This window comes from Oryza glaberrima, chromosome 4 (assembly GCF_000147395.1).
Source record: "Oryza glaberrima chromosome 4, OglaRS2, whole genome shotgun sequence".
Classification (NCBI taxonomy): Eukaryota; Viridiplantae; Streptophyta; class Magnoliopsida; order Poales; family Poaceae; genus Oryza; species Oryza glaberrima.
In genome coordinates, this window is record NC_068329.1 from 25694370 (window position 1) to 25712180 (window position 17811).

Sequence of the window (17811 nt, forward strand, 5' to 3'; positions counted from 1 at the left end):
CTGTGATGGCCCAATACTAAGTTATTAACATAGTACGCTCCATTTGTTTCGGCCTGGCGAGAAGAAAGCCTTTGCAAAAGGCTGGTAAGCGGTAACCGGTAAGCCTATAAACAGGCCCACCCTAGTCTGAAGTACCCATTAAAAATGAACTGATTTATCTATTCTTGATATCTTTAACCAATCATTCTTTTTTTTTCTCAACACTGTACAAACGCGAATTGCTTAAATAACCATGTACACACTTATCCTTATAAATATACACACATATATTCTTTCCGTATGAGTAGCTTCAAAGAATAGTATAGATATCTTAAAATTGATGAAATAAATACAAACCTACCGTTCAAATAATAATTAAATTGAAAAATCGTGTTTTATAAATACTTTAATTTTGCGTAATGTTGTATCACACTCCTCTTCTTTTCTTTTTCTTTTTTCCATTTCCATATTTCGATCTCAAATAATAGGCGTGGTGTAGTACATGGTGTCATTGGTCACCACATATATATTTCTGAAAGTGAAAAAGGCAAACATATTTCGGCCTCAAAAATAAAAACTACTAGAAAAAAGTCCATTTCTTCTTGGTCGCTTTGTTGGCGAGGCCGGATCAGCTCCGGTCCTCCGGCAGCCGCAGGAAAAGGAATGGCCATGCTTGTCCGCTCTCCAACTTCTACCCTCCCCGCAGCGAATCACCGGCAGAAATCCGGCGTGCTCCTCCGGCGTCCAACGCGCCGCTCCGCTCGCCGTTTCCAACTGCACGCGGAGAAGCCCGCTTCCCCTGGCGCGGGCAACGAGACGTCCTCCAGCTCGGAGAACGCCGTCCTCAGGGCCGCCTGGTACGGCTCCGAGCTCCTCGGCATCGCCGCCTCGTTCTTCCGGCCGTCGCAGCCGCCTACGGAGGGGGACGGCGCCGGAGCCGTAGAAGAAGCAGCGTCGGAGCCTCAGGGCCGCGCTCAGGTCGCCGAGGCTGTCAAGGATGACTTCGCGCGGTCATATTTCGTCACAGGTCAGCGACGGACTGTGAAATGCTTAAATAACTCGAGTCGTTTCTGATGAACAATCGATCGGTGATGCAGCGCGCGATTGTTTATGTAATTTTCAGAGTTTTGTTGATCATTTAGGCTTCACCGTGCACATTTCTGTGTTTGCTTCCTACTTGTTGCAGGGAATCTCACGCTGAAGGCTTATGAAGAGGACTGCGAGTTCGCCGACCCTGCAGGTTCGTTCAATGGCCTGCAGCGCTTCAAGAGAAACTGCACAAACTTCGGTTCTCTCTTGGAAAAATCTAACATGAAGCTCACCAAATGGGAGGATCTGGAGGTACCACGATTTAACACATGCTATATATCTCGTTGCTGATGCTTAGGGCAAATCCACTAACCCATCTTGCTGCGGCTGCTGCTGAAGATGATTCATGATTCTGGACTTGTGGTTGCAGGACAAATCAATTGGACACTGGCGTTTCAGCTGCGTCATGTCATTCCCCTGGAGGCCTATTCTGTCCGGTAAGTGCGTGCCATTTAACATGTCCTTCCTTGCTTTCTTGCTCTGTAGGTATACGTTTCAGTTTTTCACTCTCTTTTTTCACTGTTTCATTTCAGCGACCGGGTACACTGAATATTACTTCGACGCTGGATCAGGAAAGGTGTGCAGGTACGTACGTACTGAGACGATGAAATCCAGTGACTTTTAGGAGCAGAGAGAGAGAGAGAGAGAGAGAGAGAGAGAGAGAGAGAGAGAGAGAGAGAGAACACAGATGTTGCGTCGTTGTGCCTGACGAACTGACGGATTTTACTGTCGTCCAGGCATGTCGAGCACTGGAACGTCCCCAAGATGGCACTCCTGCGGCAGATTTTCAGGCCGAGTCGATGGGTATGGGAGAAACGCACCGACGAATGAAGCATCGGTGTTCATCGTGAACTAGGATTATGCATGATTATACTCAATGGTACCTGGTTAGGGGCATTAGTAGTACTAGTACCTTGCATGGACCGCATGGTAGCCTGTCAGGTTAAGGCTGCTCGCTCTTGTTGTACAGACTACAAGCAGTAATAGATCGAACCATAATCATTTTAGTTCTGGGAGATTAAACCGTATTGGGACATCCTTCAATTATCTGTTCTAATCTAAACAACGCCAACAGAAGGATAATTAGCGATGGGATATCTGGAATCGTTTCTCGGATGAGAGTCTGAACTCTGAATAATCTCTGTAGTTTCTCTTGTGCAATGCAACTGCAGCATCCCCGCCAGGTTTCCAAACCGCCGGAGCCGGGATTACCACGTCCCTGCGGTAAGCACGGTTACCGCGCGGTAACCGTGAAAAACCGTACGAAACCATACAAAATTTATCAAATATTTAAATTATTTTTTAAATTTATTTGAATTTAAAGAGGTTACCGTGGGTTTTTTTATTACTGTACCCCGTGGTAAGGCCGGTAACCGCGTAATGTAAACTCTAATCCCTGAAATACAGGAATCGGAATCCTCGAAATCAATTGGAAACTCTGATCCCCGCAATCCAGGAATCGGAATCCTCGAAATCAATTGGACTGTAATGTGTAACGTGCCAGGATTACACATAGACCCCCTTCGACTGTGTGGTTCCAGAACCTTCCTAGCCTCGACGGGAACGTACTGTGTCGCGCCTTAAACAGGCCCGGCCCATATAAGCAGTTGGGCCTTCTAGGGTTTCTTATGTCGCACGACTTTATAAGGAGGTGTGGTGCCTGCTAGGACGGCCGCAATCTTTCTTCCACGGCAGCCGCCTCTTCTGGTGATCTTTTTCTCGCTTCTCCTGACTCCCTGCGTTCTCAATTCTTTCGATTTGCTGCCCTTGCTTTGATGTTCTTGTTCGCATAGCCTTCTCTCTCGTGGTATTTCTGAAGTTCTTCGGATGAATCCGCGGTTAGTTAGTTTGTTTGTGTTTTCTGAAGCAACAGTTTTGCTGGTCAAATGATGAGAGATATAACTGCAACAATATGATCCATGATGTGATTCTCAGTATTTAAGTCTCTGATGACCACTTCGCTGTTTCTAATGGTTGTACTAGTCTACTTTTTTTTTTCAAAAAAAAAACTTTTTGTTAAACCGGTCCTTTGTAGGAAGTGATGAAGAAAAGATTGGTCCGTGTTTCTGATTTGTCAGTGACTGATAACCATCTCTCTTTGCTTCTGATCCTACGGACAAATGACATTCTTTTGTTATTATTCCTTAAAATCTTTAAATCCCCTTATGCATTTGTTCTCTTGCACTTTGCCTATGTTGTTGCGAGGATGAATTATGAACAAACTTCGCATGTCAGACTTCGGAGATGCTTCAAAGCATCCATGAGAAGACATGTCATACGACTGAGCAATGACAACTCACTGTTAGTCTCTAGCTAGATAAGTTTTCAGACTATGACAACTCACTGTTAGCGGCCGGAGAACGGAGTCCTTAGACCTTAATCTGAATCCAAACCTTAAACAGATTCATGTATACGGCAAAGAAAAGCTGGTTCTCTCGTCTTGTCCGTTGTCGCTAAAAATTTTACTCCGTAACACTTAATTGGAGTTAAAGTTTATGGTTTTTTATTTAACTAGAAAAAATACTGTAACGGGTGAAGACTATTTTAATTTTATTATTGTTATATGGTTTAGTTAAGATGAAATTCGCTCTGGGATTTGCTTGGATATATATTTTAAAAAAATGTCTATTTTAATCTTATTACTGTTATATGGTTCAGTTAAGTTGAAATTTGCTATGAGGATTCGCTTGGATATATATTTAAAAAAATTCATAAGCTGTAATTAAGAGTCTGATCATGTTATTTTTTTAAACATGTTTCTTATATGATTTCTTCTTTATTACTAAAAGTGAACAATCTTATAAAACGACTTAAATATGGATATGTATTTTTAAAAGCAAACAAACTTGAAACGGATATGTATTTTCAAAAGCAAACGAGATGACATACCAAAATACAATTTTTATGATAGTAGAGAAGAGATTTTATTTTTCAGCATTGTCTTCTATTCTTGCAGTAAGTTTTGTTTTTTTTCGCTTCGTTTTTTTTTCTGGCTGAACTCACCTTTCTAAAAAAATAATAACGGGTCCCATCCCATCCAAAAGTCACTCACTAAGCTAAATCGGGATAATTACCTAACGGATATCCTTATTTTCAGTCACCAGCCAGCCCTCAAAAGGGAAAACATATCACAGCGATCCGCCGGTTGGTAATACTCGTGAAATTGTTAATCCTCCGGTGACTTTGGTAATACTCGTTGTGAAATTGTCTCCAGTGCCAGATAAGGCAAAGGCCTTGTTGAAACTGTCAACGTGACATAGGAGTACAGATGCGGCAAACCAGTACAATTCTCCGGTGATGGTCGAATTTCTGCTGGTCCATTTTCACCGATAATAACTCTGAGTTGGCCTCCTCCATCTTCCCGAATGATGAAATGATGTGCTGCACGGAACGGCGAACCGTGAACGCCCTGATAGCTCCGTTGCTTCTGCGAGGCTGGTACAGCGATCCTGCTCCTGCAAAACAGGGGTTAGGTCCAGATAAGGCCGGTGATGGGATGGGAGAGGCTTGACATCCCTCTGGTGGTGGCAGTAACGTGTCAATGCAGCGGCGCTTTTGCAATCTTTCCGATGCGGGGCAGAAATCAATTATGGTTGTGTTTAGTTCATTGGCTAAATTTTTTTAAAGTATATGTACACATTTAAAGTATTAAACATCATAATTATTAAACATAATTAATTGATTGATTCCGTCTCTAATTGTGAGACGAATTTATTAAACATAATTAATTTGTAAATATCAAATATTTACTGTAGCATCACATTTTTTTCTACTAATAGTCAAAGTTAAAAATGTTTGACTTGACACTATGCTAAAAATACTTATTTTAAGACGGAGAGAGTATTATACCTAGTATAAAATTAAATATTTTTCAGTACTATGAATATGGACATTAATATTTTGGGATGGAGATAGTATTAGCTTTCAATATGCACTTTTTTCAAACAAAAAAAAAGTTGAAAGAAAAAAAAAAGGTAAGGTAATCGTCGCTCTACCGTTGTAATCGGATCGTAATGTGCTGAGTAGGACAGAGCAAGTGCAGCATCGCCATCACCAGCCTAATGAAGTAATGGTAATAGGAGTGAGCAACAAAAAATCAGAACGGGCGATCGTAAGAAGATTCCTCGCAAGCTGATATCCCGCAACAAAAGCACTGATTAATCAGAACGGCGATTGAGACGTGCAATGCTACTGTGATACACTGGTACTGGACGTTGACGCTTCTGCATGTGTAGGATGAAAAATAATGAGATATTCCCACGCTTAAAATGGCAAACAATTTTTTTGAAGGAAGGGAACAAAACAATTTTGGGCTTGAACAATCACAGCCATTCGCTCTATTAAACTGTTCAAGACTTCAAGCACAGTTAAGTTCCGTCTGGGGCGCCATATCACTGTGCAGCATGACCCACTTACCAACTGAGAAAAACTGCAGGATGTCACTGTCAACTGTCTGTGAACTGTGACAAATGGGTTTCTTCTTGTGTATCGAGTGTTTAACAGCGGATTGTGCGTTGCTTTTCCGAACGTAGGATCAGCGTTGGAGGGACGTGATTGGGGAGTTGGCAAACTGTCGTGCTCTTGCATCCCAAAAGGAGATAACGTCCAGCTCATGCTTTTCACAGCTTCTTAATCATTATATCGTGTGATTAGTTGATTTGTGCGCTATCAATAAGCTGTCCGAAGATTCACCACGCTCGCATCAAGCTCCATATAAATAGCTGACACCAGTACATCAAGTCATTGCTACAGATCACACTCGCTCAGATCAACAAACGCAGATAGAGAGCGCCGAGAGGAAGAAGATGAGTAGAGCCTGTAGAGGAGAGAGCAGTGGCGGTGGCCGGAGCTCTCTGGGCTACCTCTTCGAGCCGGAGCCGGAGGATATCATTCCGGATCACTCGACTAAATCCGTTCAAGGAACCAACAAGGCCCCAAAAGGCAATATTGTTCTTGGGGACAAGATGGCCAGCGACGAAGCAGATCAAGAACACCAGGCTGCTGCTCCTCTGAAGAAAGAAGACTCCAACCCAATAGTATCTAGCCGATCTGCTTCAAACATCTACCATACTAACCAAGTAGGCAATAACTCTGGCCTTCTTATCACGGTGAGTATATATCAGAGAGTATATATACCTCTTGCTTGTAGACTCTAGAAATGGATTATGGTATGCATAAGCATAACCTGAGCTATTTGTATTGAGTTTGCCCCACTTTTTTTTGAAGGACCGGCCGTCCACGAGAGTCCGTTGTGCGCCTGGAGGGCCATCGTCGCTTGGATTTCTGTTTGGTGATGAGGATGCCTAACGTGCAAGTGCAACTCTACAAGACCATAGCAGTGTTGTTATGACTGTACACCTATCCTTTGCATCCATGGGGTGGAGCAAGATTTGGCCCAAGTCTTGGAGACTTGGACCGGGGTATGTCTTGGGTTGTGCCTCTGTATCTTCAGATATTTACGTTTATTCCCAACAATACTTGTGCTCCATGTCCTGGTTTTAGGGATCTAGTTTAATTTATGTACGTACGTGTGTGGCAAAGGTCTCCGCCGTATGGTGTGAGGATGCGTGCTAATTGCTTTATCGTGTGTGTGCATGTTTCTGTATCTTTGTTTCGGCCTGTTATTTGTTGCATGGCTATTTGACATTATTGTTGTAAATTGTTGCTATCGAGGGCATAAGTTGTATTTTATATATGTGACTAGTAATTTATGTTTGGATGATCTTCTGTATGGTGAAATTATGGACCACATGTGTTGCCTAAAGATTATGGTGCTCTCCACTGTTGGTAGAAAACAATTTAAACCGTTAATCTTATTTGATCGAACGATTTATATCTATATATACTATCACCCTAATTAACGGGAGTAGAACATGGTTTAGAATGTGTGGAGGGGTATAATCGTTATTTAGTAGGAACTGAACTTTTTTCTTCTTTTTTTGGCCTTTTGGATGGAACAGAGCTATGTCAGTGAAATGGATAACCACCTATCAATCTAGCCAGGAAAAAACATAAATGACAAAATGACCCTAATCACTGTAGTAGCCAATCGCTCAAAGATTTATGGTGTTCATGTATAAAGTAACCAATCGCCTTAATCTTGAGAATTATCGATCAAGATGATAAGAATATCATAACCGACTAGCGGAACCGATTTATATATCAAAATTAGCCTCCTCTATAACAATTTAGATTGATTTTGGGGTAAGCACGTATTTCATATGGGTAAATCGGAAGGTTTACGGGACAAATCTACAGCGGATATCGACTTTCGTAACAAATACAAACAATTTACAACAAAAACTATAAAAAATTATGGGCGCATGGCCATATCGAGGAAAACTTACGAAAATTGAGACCTAAACATGGGGAGTCTAGGACTTGGGCAACCAACGATGTCTTGGCGTTGGCAAGACGACCAGACGAGTAGGCAACATCATGAGGAACTCGGGAATCTTGGACTTGGGGGGTGGCGCGAGATGCCTTGGCGAGGCAAACAGGAGGTGCCAATGTTGGTGTCTCGCTTGCTCTCGTGGCAGGCACAGTCCATAGGTGGAGCGATTGGACAGTAGAATAGGCGCATGCAAACGACCAACCGACACAACACTATGATAGTTGAGCTAGTGAGCTCATCTCCACTGGGTCCCCCCAAATTTCTAAGGCGGGGGTGAGGAGGCTATATGATGGAGGAGATTGCATGCGCTCATCATGGTTGGATGGACAAACTAGGCAAAAGGTTGAGAAAAAAATATGGCTAAAAAGTAGAAGATCGGTTTATTGTCGAGGGTTAAGGTGGTTATTCAATTGAATCGACCACAACCATTTTAGGGGGCGGGGGGATTTTTATATAAGCAGCTCGTTCTTCATTTCCTATCAGATTTGGAGATCAATAGTAACTTATAAGCTTTGGGCCTAAACAAGAAAACATGATAACTGTTTTAATTGGACTCGAAAGAAGTTCTCCCATCGTTTAGACCGACCTCCGAGGAAAAGCCCTTATCTCTTCCAGATTTGATCTAAATTTGTTTAAAATTCAAATTCATGCTAAACAAGGTTGTCAACAATGTCAATGGTCTTGTTCATATGCTATATTAAAATGGGCCGCCCAAACACTCCACAACCAAGAACGCACGGCCCATCAACCCAACTTTCATGGCGCCATGGCCGCTCGCTGCTGCAGCAGCGCCCATCCATTCGTTTCATCGACGACCGTATCCCGCCGACGTGGACGCCTGTTGTTGTTGCCTACCAGTGGTCAATTTCCCAAACTCAGGTGAGCCCCCCAATTAACGATCGTTGCGTAGGAGTACAACATAAGCGCCTATGCCGTCCGAAGCCAAGACGCAGACTTGCAGAGGCCAGAGGGAATGAAAGGATCACCATCAACGAGCGACTCTTCCTCCTGCAATCTGCACCATCAAGATTGCCTCTGTTCAGCGTTTTTTCTCACGCTTTTTCTTCGTCTTTTCGTGCGCACTTTTCTGACTTATTTTCTTTTCCGTGGCGGCGAGGCCTCACGAACGCGATGAGATGCTCGATCGGTAGACAGGAGGGAGGGCAGGCGGGGGAGGCGACAGCGTGTTCCTGCCCTTCGCCGCACAACGCCCACAGGCACCGTAACTGTACACGGTATGGACATGGCACGCTCGATCCTTGTAATTTGTACTCTACTACCGGGTGGCGTTGGACTGTTCTCGCTGTCAGGTGTCAGGCCCGACCGCCCAACTTTGAGAGGACCTACTCCCCACTCGTAGTATTTGTACCGTTTCATAAGGCTGTTTACAATGCTCATAGGTGACGTTCAGCCTCAACCATCTACGTCAAAAATTCGGCGCCATGTACATATCTGCCGTTCCCAACTGAACATCACGGAGCCTAAATGAAGCAACCCGTTCTTCGTCAGAACTGGCAAGCGTGGGGCAAGACGCGGGGCGCACTGAGAGGGGGCATGGCCCCGTGCAACGCCACCATACTCGTGCAACGGTCACGGCGGCAGCACAGGGAGAAGAAGGAAAGATGGCGACTGCGATGGCCTAGGGCGGGGAAGGGAAGATGCCGGCGGCGGAGGAAGAGAAGGCGGCGGATCTAGCACCTAACCTCATCGTTGTCACCGTTCCGCCCCGCCTCTGAACGCAATAGTGACAGATCGACGGAGAGGGCCGCCCCGAACCCTGCAAGCGCACCGCCAAGCTCCCCCCGCGCCATCCGCCAATCGAAGGAGGAGGAGAGGTGGAGCCTCCCCGCCGCCGTCGCCGCTTGGACTGCACCTCTGCCGCTCGGGCCGCCAGTCAGAGGAGAAGGAGAGGCGGCGCCGTGCTTGGGCCGCGCCGCCGCCGAGCTCCGTTGCGCCGTTCGTCGCGGGTGTGCCACGGAGCTCCCCCCGCGCCATCCACCAGTCAAAGCAGGAGGAGAGGTGGAGCCCCGCCGGCGCTGTTGCCGCTTGGATTGTGCCGGTGCCACTCGGGCCGCCGATTGAAGAAGGAGGAGAGGTGGTGCCGCTCTTGGGCCACGCCGCCACCGCTTGGGCCGTGCCTCCGCCGCTCTGCTCGGCTCTGTCGGCAGGAGACACTTGGTGCCGCCACTCGCTTTCTCTCCGCTAGGCAAAATTGCTGAGAGAGGAGAGAGATGGAGAGGAAAAATGAAGGAGAGATAGAGACGGGACCCACCAAAAACAATCTGCATTGTGGAGCATGTGACATATATAGTTCTTAATCTACGTGATATGTGAGGTTCGGTAAAAATTGGTGGCACGTTGCTATTGCCCTAAGAAATATTTGCCCTTGCAGCCGTTGGATCCAAATCGACCGGCAACCAGGGCCCCATCGCCTTCTCGCTGACATGCACGTCTGTGAGCCAACGAGAAATCACAGTCGAATTTCCCCGCTTCGTCGTCCCCAGATGCACACGCGTTCCACGGTAAGCCACCGGGCGACTCGACGACTCGACGTCTCTTTAAGTAGTAGTACTACGACCGAGCCGCGGGGTCTCTCGATTACACTCCCCCGTCACACTCTCCCGCTCCATCCCTGTCCACGAAAGCGCGCGCGGGTAAGATACGAGGCCGGGAGGGAAGAACGACCACGGCATGGCCACCGGTCTCTCCGGCGGCGCTATGACCAGCTTCGCCGTCAAGAAGCCGCTCCTCGCGGCCGCCGTGCGCCGCCGGTCGTGGCCCCCGCCGTCGGGCCGCGCGCTGCCGTTCTCGCCGCTCACGCGGACCCCGCGCAGCCGCGGGCTCGGGACCGTCACGTGCTTCGTGCCGCAGGGCACGGAGAGCCAGCAGGCCCCGGCTCCTCCGTCCCCGCCGCCGACGGTGCCCGTGCCCGTGCCCTCGCTGGAGGAAGAGGCGGCTGCCGCGGCGGCGCGGCGCATCGCGGAGAGGAAGGCGCGGAAGCTGTCGGAGAGGCGGACGTACCTGGTTGCGGCCGTCATGTCCAGCCTCGGCTTCACGTCCATGGCCGTCGCCGCCGTGTACTACCGCTTCCATTGGCAACTGGAGGTACATCTCCTCTTCGCTTCTACTTCCATTATAGTATGCGGAGAAGTCATCGCCGTAATTTTTGCCGGACAAGATGTCCCAGTAATTTAAGTGTGCAAATGGTTGTTGACCGTGGTTGATATCTGTGCGGCCGTGCAGGGCGGGGATGTGCCGATGACCGAGATGTTTGGCACGTTTGCGCTCTCCGTCGGCGCAGCGGTAAGCGGCCGTGACACCGCAAAATCCCTGTTTGCTCGCTGATAACGTCCTTGGGATGTCAAAATTTTGCTTAATTTTGACGCTCGCTGGGGGGTTGCAGGTTGGGATGGAGTTCTGGGCGCAGTGGGCGCACCGCTCGCTGTGGCACGCCTCCCTGTGGCACATGCACGAGTCGCACCACCGTGCGCGCGAGGGCCCGTTCGAGCTCAACGACGTGTTCGCCATCACCAACGCCGTGCCGGCCATCTCCCTCCTCGCCTACGGCTTCTTCCACCGGGGCATCGTCCCCGGCCTCTGCTTCGGCGCGGTAAGCCCAGCGCCCTGCAGGGAGCACGTAACGCTCTCTCTGGTCGGCCGGGCCCACCTGTCAGAGCCATCCAATTGGGATCTGACCTGCCACGTGTCCGTTTCTTACAGGGCCTCGGGATTACGCTGTTCGGCATGGCCTACATGTTCGTCCACGACGGCCTGGTCCACCGCCGCTTCCCCGTCGGCCCCATCGCGAATGTGCCCTACTTCCGGCGAGTGGCCGCGGCCCACAAGGTACGAGACCACCAGCTGCTCACTGACGTTTACTGCACCACTACTACTAGTCCACGCTGCTACTACTACTACTGGCTAGAGAGTGTACTTTTGCTGATTTTCTTTGTGTGGCCACGAGCAGATACACCACACGGACAAGTTCGAGGGCGTACCGTATGGGCTGTTTCTTGGACCCAAGGTGCGTGACTGGTGCCTATGCATTTGTCGTCTATATGTGCTTGTGACCAGTACATGACAAAGCAATCCTGGTTTCCTTGTACCGTCTTCTCGATCTCAACGTGTGTGTGGTCGTGCGTGCAGGAGCTGGAGGAGGTTGGTGGTCTGGAAGAGCTGGAGAAGGAGCTTGCGAGAATCAACCGGAGCTTGTGATTTTGACGGCGGCAATTGCAGCTAGCAAGACTGCGCCTGTCGAGCTAGCAGAATTGCCTTTGCCTTGCAAGATTTTTTGTATTTCTGGCCGCTTCGTCGACTCCATTAATTGTCGGTACCGGAGAGAAGGGGACTCCAGAAGCGGAAGCGCTTCGAGTATACGACGATGTGGAAGCGGTGAAGAGCACAGTATATTTGTTTGATTGTGGCCTGTGGCATGCATGCGTCTCTGCTGCTGAACATTGTAAGGAGGATGTTCTGTGGGATGGTTATTCTTTGAATTTCACTGCGCCAACGTTTTTGGTGGAGACGTTGTGCGTCCAGGGGAGCGTATCCTATGCACACAGGCCCTCACATGTACACACCGTGTACACCAACTAAAAATTATCACAAAAAATTCTAGGAAAATTCATACATATACTTTCAATAGTATTACATCTACGTGCAAAGTCGCATCTTCAAATTCATTCTACATAGAGAATAACAAAAAAGATAAAATTCTGACAAAATTGCAACCTTAAAACTGTCAGATTTTTTGTTTTTTTTGTTACGGCTAAAATATAATGAATTTGACGTTAAGATTTTAACCCTAGGTGTAATACAATTGAAAGTATGTGTATGATTTTTTCTAGATTTTTTGGTGACATTTTTTAGTTGGTGTGCACGTGTGTACACGTGAGGGCCTGTGTGCATAGGATATGTTGCCGTGCGTCCAGTCCCCTGTCTTGTAAGAAACACCACATTACTGTGTATAACACATGTTAGAGATTGTTAACCACTTCAATGAAACTAAAATAGGTGGTTGGCAACAATGCTGAAATTTCAGGACTTTCACATCTGTCTTGTTCAGTGGTGCGCCGCATATGCGAATGATTGTCCGCATTGCTCCCGGTCATTCTACGCGACTCCATCTTTATTCGTAGAGGGTATGTAGTGCATGCCATACGGCCCATACTGGTAGTACGTGACAATTCACAATTTTCTTATTGTCTACTACTCTTTTATAAAAGATAAACTCTAGTTACTAATCTAGATACGCATGTATCTAAGATTTATAGTTAGGATTGAACATTTTTTTTAAAACGGATTGAGGTAAAAAAGAAAAACTCACCATGTGAGCTCGTTTTTCGTGTGTGCTACTAGCAGCATGATCTCGGGGTCAGATAAGGAAATCACAAAATCTGGTCATTGATTAGACAGCCATGGAGACTGGGAGGTAAAAAAAAATATAAACAAACTAAATTGATCACAACAGAAGTATATATGGTCAACAATATCAAAATATTCCTTGTTCTTGAAAAGAGAGTTACATGTATCTTGTATTTGTGAAATCAAAATGTGTTTTGATTATTATTCTGTGACGAACGATTGACATCTGTGATTATTGATTTTGATATTTGGAGATTATTGGTGAAGTGGTTTTGGAGATGATTGAGTTTTCAGGTGATGAACAGGGTTACTGTTTTGTCAGGACCGGTCAGACCGGGCTGGTGCAGCCGGTCAGACCGGAGTTATACTCACGGTCTGATCGGCTGATTCTGTGTCGGTTTCGGTTTCAGGTTGTTTATTTGGATATCCGTTATTGTTTCATGTTTATGGCTTCTAGATGGATACTATGCGTATGGAATATTGTTGTTTGCTACCAATGAGTCAAGTTGGAGATAGCTTGGCTCAGAATATAGTTTCTTTGTTTGATTCATGTGTAGGTGACTTGATGTCTCGGGAAAGTATTGCCGGTGATGGATTGGGAGTCAACTTGGGGATAAGGCGATGTCTCTGACGGTCAGATATCATGCAGAATACTTAGGCTAGAGTTCAATGCACGTGGTTGGTGAATATTCCATATGGCATACGATGGAGGTATTATGTGCATATGGGAAGCGGAGTCGAATTTGGAAGGAGTCCAAATTTGATATGATTGGAGTTTGTAAAGTTTGTTTCTTTTACGGGAAGGTTTCCTAGGTGGATTAGGACTTCATGTATAAATAAAGAGGAAGCGTGAGGCTTATCGGTATCATTTTTGAGAGCAATTGAGTTATAAGTTTAATTAGGGTTTCGAGTTTAGTCGAGATTTTCGTGAGGAATGCTGTTGTTGCACTTTATAAACACAGAGAGAAGTAATAAAGTTGTCATCTACTTTGAGAGTTCTTCGATTTATGTTATGTTTGACCGGCAAGACACTGGCGGTCAGACCAACGGCATACCTGCGGTCAGACCGGCGACGACGACAGGAGGCATAGGCGATCTTCAGGCGGTTGGACTGGGCGATCAACTCCAGTTAGACCGATGGTATTAGCTCGGTCAGACCGGCAGATCAATTTCGGTCAGACCGCGATCCGTCGAATTTGAGGGTAACTTTTAATTCCGCAAAAAGTTTGGATTTTTGGGTATACCAACCATTCATCCTCTCTCTGGTTGGTCTAGTTCTTAGTTCTTGTGTTTTGATCCTACAGTATTGCGAGGGGGTATATGCCTTTGACGAATACTATACTACCTCCGTTTCTCGCTGGATCTGGCCGCTGTGGGAGAGCTTAATGCCATGATCGCCTGATCCAACCGTAGCCGCTCCGCTTATTACCACCATTGCCATTTGGATCCTGCTCGTCATAGTCATCATCGTCGGGATTTGCTCACTGTTGCCATTGTCGTTTGGATCCCGCTCGTATCCGGTGTTGCTCACACCACACTTCCCATCTTCCCATCTTCCTTGGCCAATCCCGCGATGGCTCGTGCTTCTTGTCTCCAGCCAGTCGGATCCACCAGCAAAGAAGTTAGGGCCACTGGATCCGACGATCCTGTCTTTCTCGCTAATAGATGTGATGGCATCTGGTTGAGGGAGCATGACGACACTCAGTAGCAGCGGCAAGGGGGTGGTGGCAACCAGCGGGCGACCCCGGCTAGAGCAGGATGTAGGGGAGGAGACGGGGTGGAGGGAAGAGATGGCCGGGAGAAAATAAATTGATCAATATATTAAGATAGGAAGAGTGTAGCTATATTTATGGCACCATATTTTTCACCAAAAAATAGTCGGTATATATTTACATTGTAAATCCTTAAATTACATATATAATTTTAGTGTATTTATAATATAAGTCTCAAAATTACATATGTACGTCCTAAAATTACATATGTAAATTCAAAAATTACATATTAATTAATATGTAAGTAGGGCGTAAGTGTGGTATAAGTGAGGTGTAATTTCTGTGTAAGTGGCTTAAAAAAATCGATTATAGCATGTGTCGACATAATTTTAGCTAACCCGATCCGGGGTCGTGCTTGATTCATATCATGTAAACTATCACGGCACGAATCTTTGTGGGGATCGAGTGATCCAGAAATCGACTGTAATGAAGCAAAAAATGTGGCGACAGTAGTTTAGCAAATCCGTATAGGAAATACTTATTTTAAAATAATTTGTATAAAAACATAATTTTATTTTTAGAAACATATGTTATATATTAGACCTAACTCGACTTTGAAAAAGTCTAGCACTATATATACTAAATTACACGGGTAAATCTTCTATTACCTCCAATCCCCCATTCAGCAAATTAAAGGATGTCGTTTTAGCCCGTATTGCACATACCAATGCAAGTGTTAAATGCAGCAAAATGGTCTCTTTGCGCCTTTAGGCATCATTAATTCTAGCTCCAATCACCCTGTTCGGCACTGCATGCAAATTATATTTTCGCGGGTTGCTACGCAGAGCCATGAGCTTAATTAAGCGCCAACTGGATTTGTTTAGGGGCAACATGAGAAAATTTTGCCTACAAAACATAAAATAACATCTATTTGAGAAAAACAAAATGCTAAAACGACATCTATTTGGGAGTAGAGGTAATTTTCGGGCTAGTTTGGTTTGGTTCTAAAATGTGCCCTACCAATTCACTGGAAATTTTCAATAGTATTTCTTGTCGTTTGGATTGGTGCCAAATTTTAACAACACATCTTTTAGATAGTAAAATTTTTACCCATCCAAATTTGGTAGTGCCAAAAGTTGCCCAAACTTTGGCACTACCAAGATTTTGGTATGGAAGCAAACCAAACTGGCCCTTCGTACAGATAGCTCAACCTGTCATCCATCGAAAAAATTGCTCTACACTAACGACTCTCATGCTCTTGTTATTCTACTAAGACAGTTTTAAATTATTGCTCATCCCGACCTCAAAATTCTTTTCTTTAATGAAGTCCGACACTCCGATCGACCTCAAATTCTTAAAGCAATCCAACCAAAGATTTGTTGAGTGTTTCATTTAGCTTTCATCCTTTACCTGCCTTTGACAAAGCCTCTGCAGACTTAGCGGGCGACACGCACGCATAAGAGCACTGATAAGTCGATCGAACGCTCTTCTCGCGCGCACAGTATTTTATCCTCTGGCTCATGTGCTTGCGCCACTGCCTACGTCAAATGCACCAGCTGATGAATCGCGTGCGCTGATGCACAAACCCAGCACGATGACACCTCGCTGCAAGCAAAAAACTTATACTAACAAAGCAGCAGCAGCACGCGCTGCATTATTACTTGTATATTAAACGAAAGTTAGTTCCTCTTAGATTTGGGAAAACCCGGATGCGTGTGCGGCGTTCGTCAGCGAACCAAATGATAGAGGCTTAATCTTCTAGGCTACAGCTTTCAAATGGCCACGTCACTTTCTTCCACGATTGCTCCGGGGAATCAAGCCTTCTCACGTACAGTGGAATTTTAATTTTCTGAAACTCCCATCAAAATCGTAGCGCGGATCAAAGAAAAACGCATTGTGATAGTGGCAAAATCGCGGTGGTGATAGAGGAACAGCCCAATGCCAATCCGAGATCAGTAGGCTGGAGGCCCATACAAATATAGCCCAATACCAATCGCTGTGGTAATTGTCCTGGGCCGACCATGGCTATACTGGAGCCCATGTGCTCAGGTAAGGCCATGACGCTTCTAGCATATTCTTCCGGAAATTTCTGGAGATCTCAACCATCTCCCACAAGCCGAACGCAATCTGCTCGTTCGTTCCTCGCTTCTGGGACTACGGAACTCGGAATTGAGGCATCCTGCGCAACTTGATACAAGTTTCAATCAAGGGATTCAAGGTACGGTTTCGTTTCTGTTTCTCTCCCGCGATTTGCCCTGCAATCCTGCTTTCCTTGTGTCAAAGGTACAGAATTTCTCACATCGATCGTAGCAGATGTGTGTTTTCCTACCGGGACTCGTTACCTCCAGTCTCCGCTATTCTTTGATCGCTTGTTTCTGGGCGCCTCGTTTTGAGGCAACAAGGTGGGAGTGTGGGTACACCTTAGAGATCAGGAATCTGAACGCGTAGGAAACATGAACCAATAATCTGGTTTGTAGTTCCAGATTAATCAAAATCGATTACCCATTTTTGTTCTCAGATATTGTAGTGTTTTATATACTTGAGGTACACTGACCCAAACATCCTTCCAAGATTTCTGTGCAAGCACCCAGAAATGAAATTGTAGTTTGCTTTCACAAAAAAAAGGAGGCTCTGAAAACACTTTTAGTACGTTCTGCAAAACAAGTTACTACTCCCTTCGTCACAAGCTATAAGGATTTTTAGAGGTTTTCAGAGAGATTAAGAAAGTTGATAGAATTAATGATGGATGATTGTGATTGGAAGAAATGATGGAGTAGGTGGAGTGGAGAAGCTCCTATATTTTGAATAAATTTTGAATGCTATATTTTGGACAGAGGTAGTATTAGTTTATTATAGTTGAACATGGATCATAGACTCATCAAAGATTGGAATAATTTGAGTGGAACGAAATAAGTTGCAAAATTAGGGGTTGTTCACTTTGATGCCTAAATCAACCCTACCAATTTTTGGTATTGGGTTTATTTTAGAAACAAAGTGAACAACCCCTCAATGTGCAGCAAGCCATCAAGGTTCAAAGGGAAATCTGAACGCATTCTCATCAAACTTTCAGCAACCTTGTCTATCTTGTGAAACACCGTTTCTTCTATTCACAGATACAGGCATCGAATTACCATTACCAATGAAAGGAGCCGCAAGGTTTGTGGTGGAAAATGCAACCAGGCAAATCAAACCTGTCAATGGACTTCCGAGTATGTCAACATATCCCTCCAGTTTGCTTTGAGATTCAGTACCGAAGTTCAGTGTCTTTTGTCC

At 45.6% G+C, this 17811-nt stretch overlaps 2 protein-coding genes and 2 non-coding genes across 5 annotated transcripts; all 4 read left to right on the plus strand.

Moving 5' to 3' along the window:
* The first annotated feature begins 550 nt into the window (after positions 1–550).
* On the plus strand, positions 551–2242 carry LOC127769933 (uncharacterized). The gene is made up of 5 exons (XM_052295592.1): positions 551–1006; positions 1166–1320; positions 1439–1505; positions 1602–1653; positions 1806–2242. The coding sequence occupies exons 1-5, from the start codon at positions 643–645 to the stop codon at positions 1897–1899; spliced, it is 732 nt and encodes a 243-aa protein (XP_052151552.1). The 5' UTR covers positions 551–642; the 3' UTR covers positions 1900–2242.
* A 706-nt stretch (positions 2243–2948) lies between these two features.
* LOC127772421 (small nucleolar RNA Z199) lies at positions 2949–3023 on the plus strand. Its single transcript, XR_008017408.1, has one exon. It is a non-coding gene; the product is annotated as a small nucleolar RNA Z199 (small nucleolar RNA).
* A 240-nt stretch (positions 3024–3263) lies between these two features.
* Positions 3264–3360, plus strand: LOC127772425 (small nucleolar RNA R64/Z200 family). The gene has a single exon (XR_008017412.1). It is a non-coding gene; the product is annotated as a small nucleolar RNA R64/Z200 family (small nucleolar RNA).
* A 4986-nt stretch (positions 3361–8346) lies between these two features.
* On the plus strand, positions 8347–12497 carry LOC127772218 (beta-carotene 3-hydroxylase, chloroplastic-like). 2 transcript variants are annotated; one of them, XM_052298227.1, is made up of 7 exons: positions 8347–8697; positions 8863–10567; positions 10706–10765; positions 10866–11072; positions 11183–11308; positions 11430–11486; positions 11609–12497. In XM_052298227.1, exons 2-7 carry the CDS (start codon positions 10154–10156, stop codon positions 11675–11677), a joined length of 933 nt encoding a protein of 310 aa, XP_052154187.1. In that variant the 5' UTR covers positions 8347–8697; positions 8863–10153; the 3' UTR covers positions 11678–12497. The 2 variants fall into 2 exon arrangements, with proteins under 2 accessions (XP_052154187.1, XP_052154188.1); XM_052298228.1 differs by having other exon boundaries at positions 9855–10567.
* The last annotated feature ends 5314 nt before the right edge of the window (positions 12498–17811 follow it).

Bases quoted from the DNA above. Each gene is read 5' to 3' on its own strand.
- LOC127769933 (XM_052295592.1), top strand. From the start codon at position 643: ATGGCCATGCTTGTCCGCTCTCCAACTTCTACCCTCCCCGCAGCGAAT. The intron at 1,321-1,438 runs GTACCACGATTT...TTGTGGTTGCAG, and splicing joins CCAAATGGGAGGATCTGGAG to GACAAATCAATTGGACACTG. The intron at 1,654-1,805 runs GTACGTACGTAC...ACTGTCGTCCAG, and splicing joins GGATCAGGAAAGGTGTGCAG to GCATGTCGAGCACTGGAACG.
- LOC127772218 (XM_052298227.1), top strand. From the start codon at position 10,154: ATGGCCACCGGTCTCTCCGGCGGCGCTATGACCAGCTTCGCCGTCAAG. The intron at 10,766-10,865 runs GTAAGCGGCCGT...GGGGGGTTGCAG, and splicing joins CGCTCTCCGTCGGCGCAGCG to GTTGGGATGGAGTTCTGGGC. The intron at 11,073-11,182 runs GTAAGCCCAGCG...CGTTTCTTACAG, and splicing joins CCGGCCTCTGCTTCGGCGCG to GGCCTCGGGATTACGCTGTT.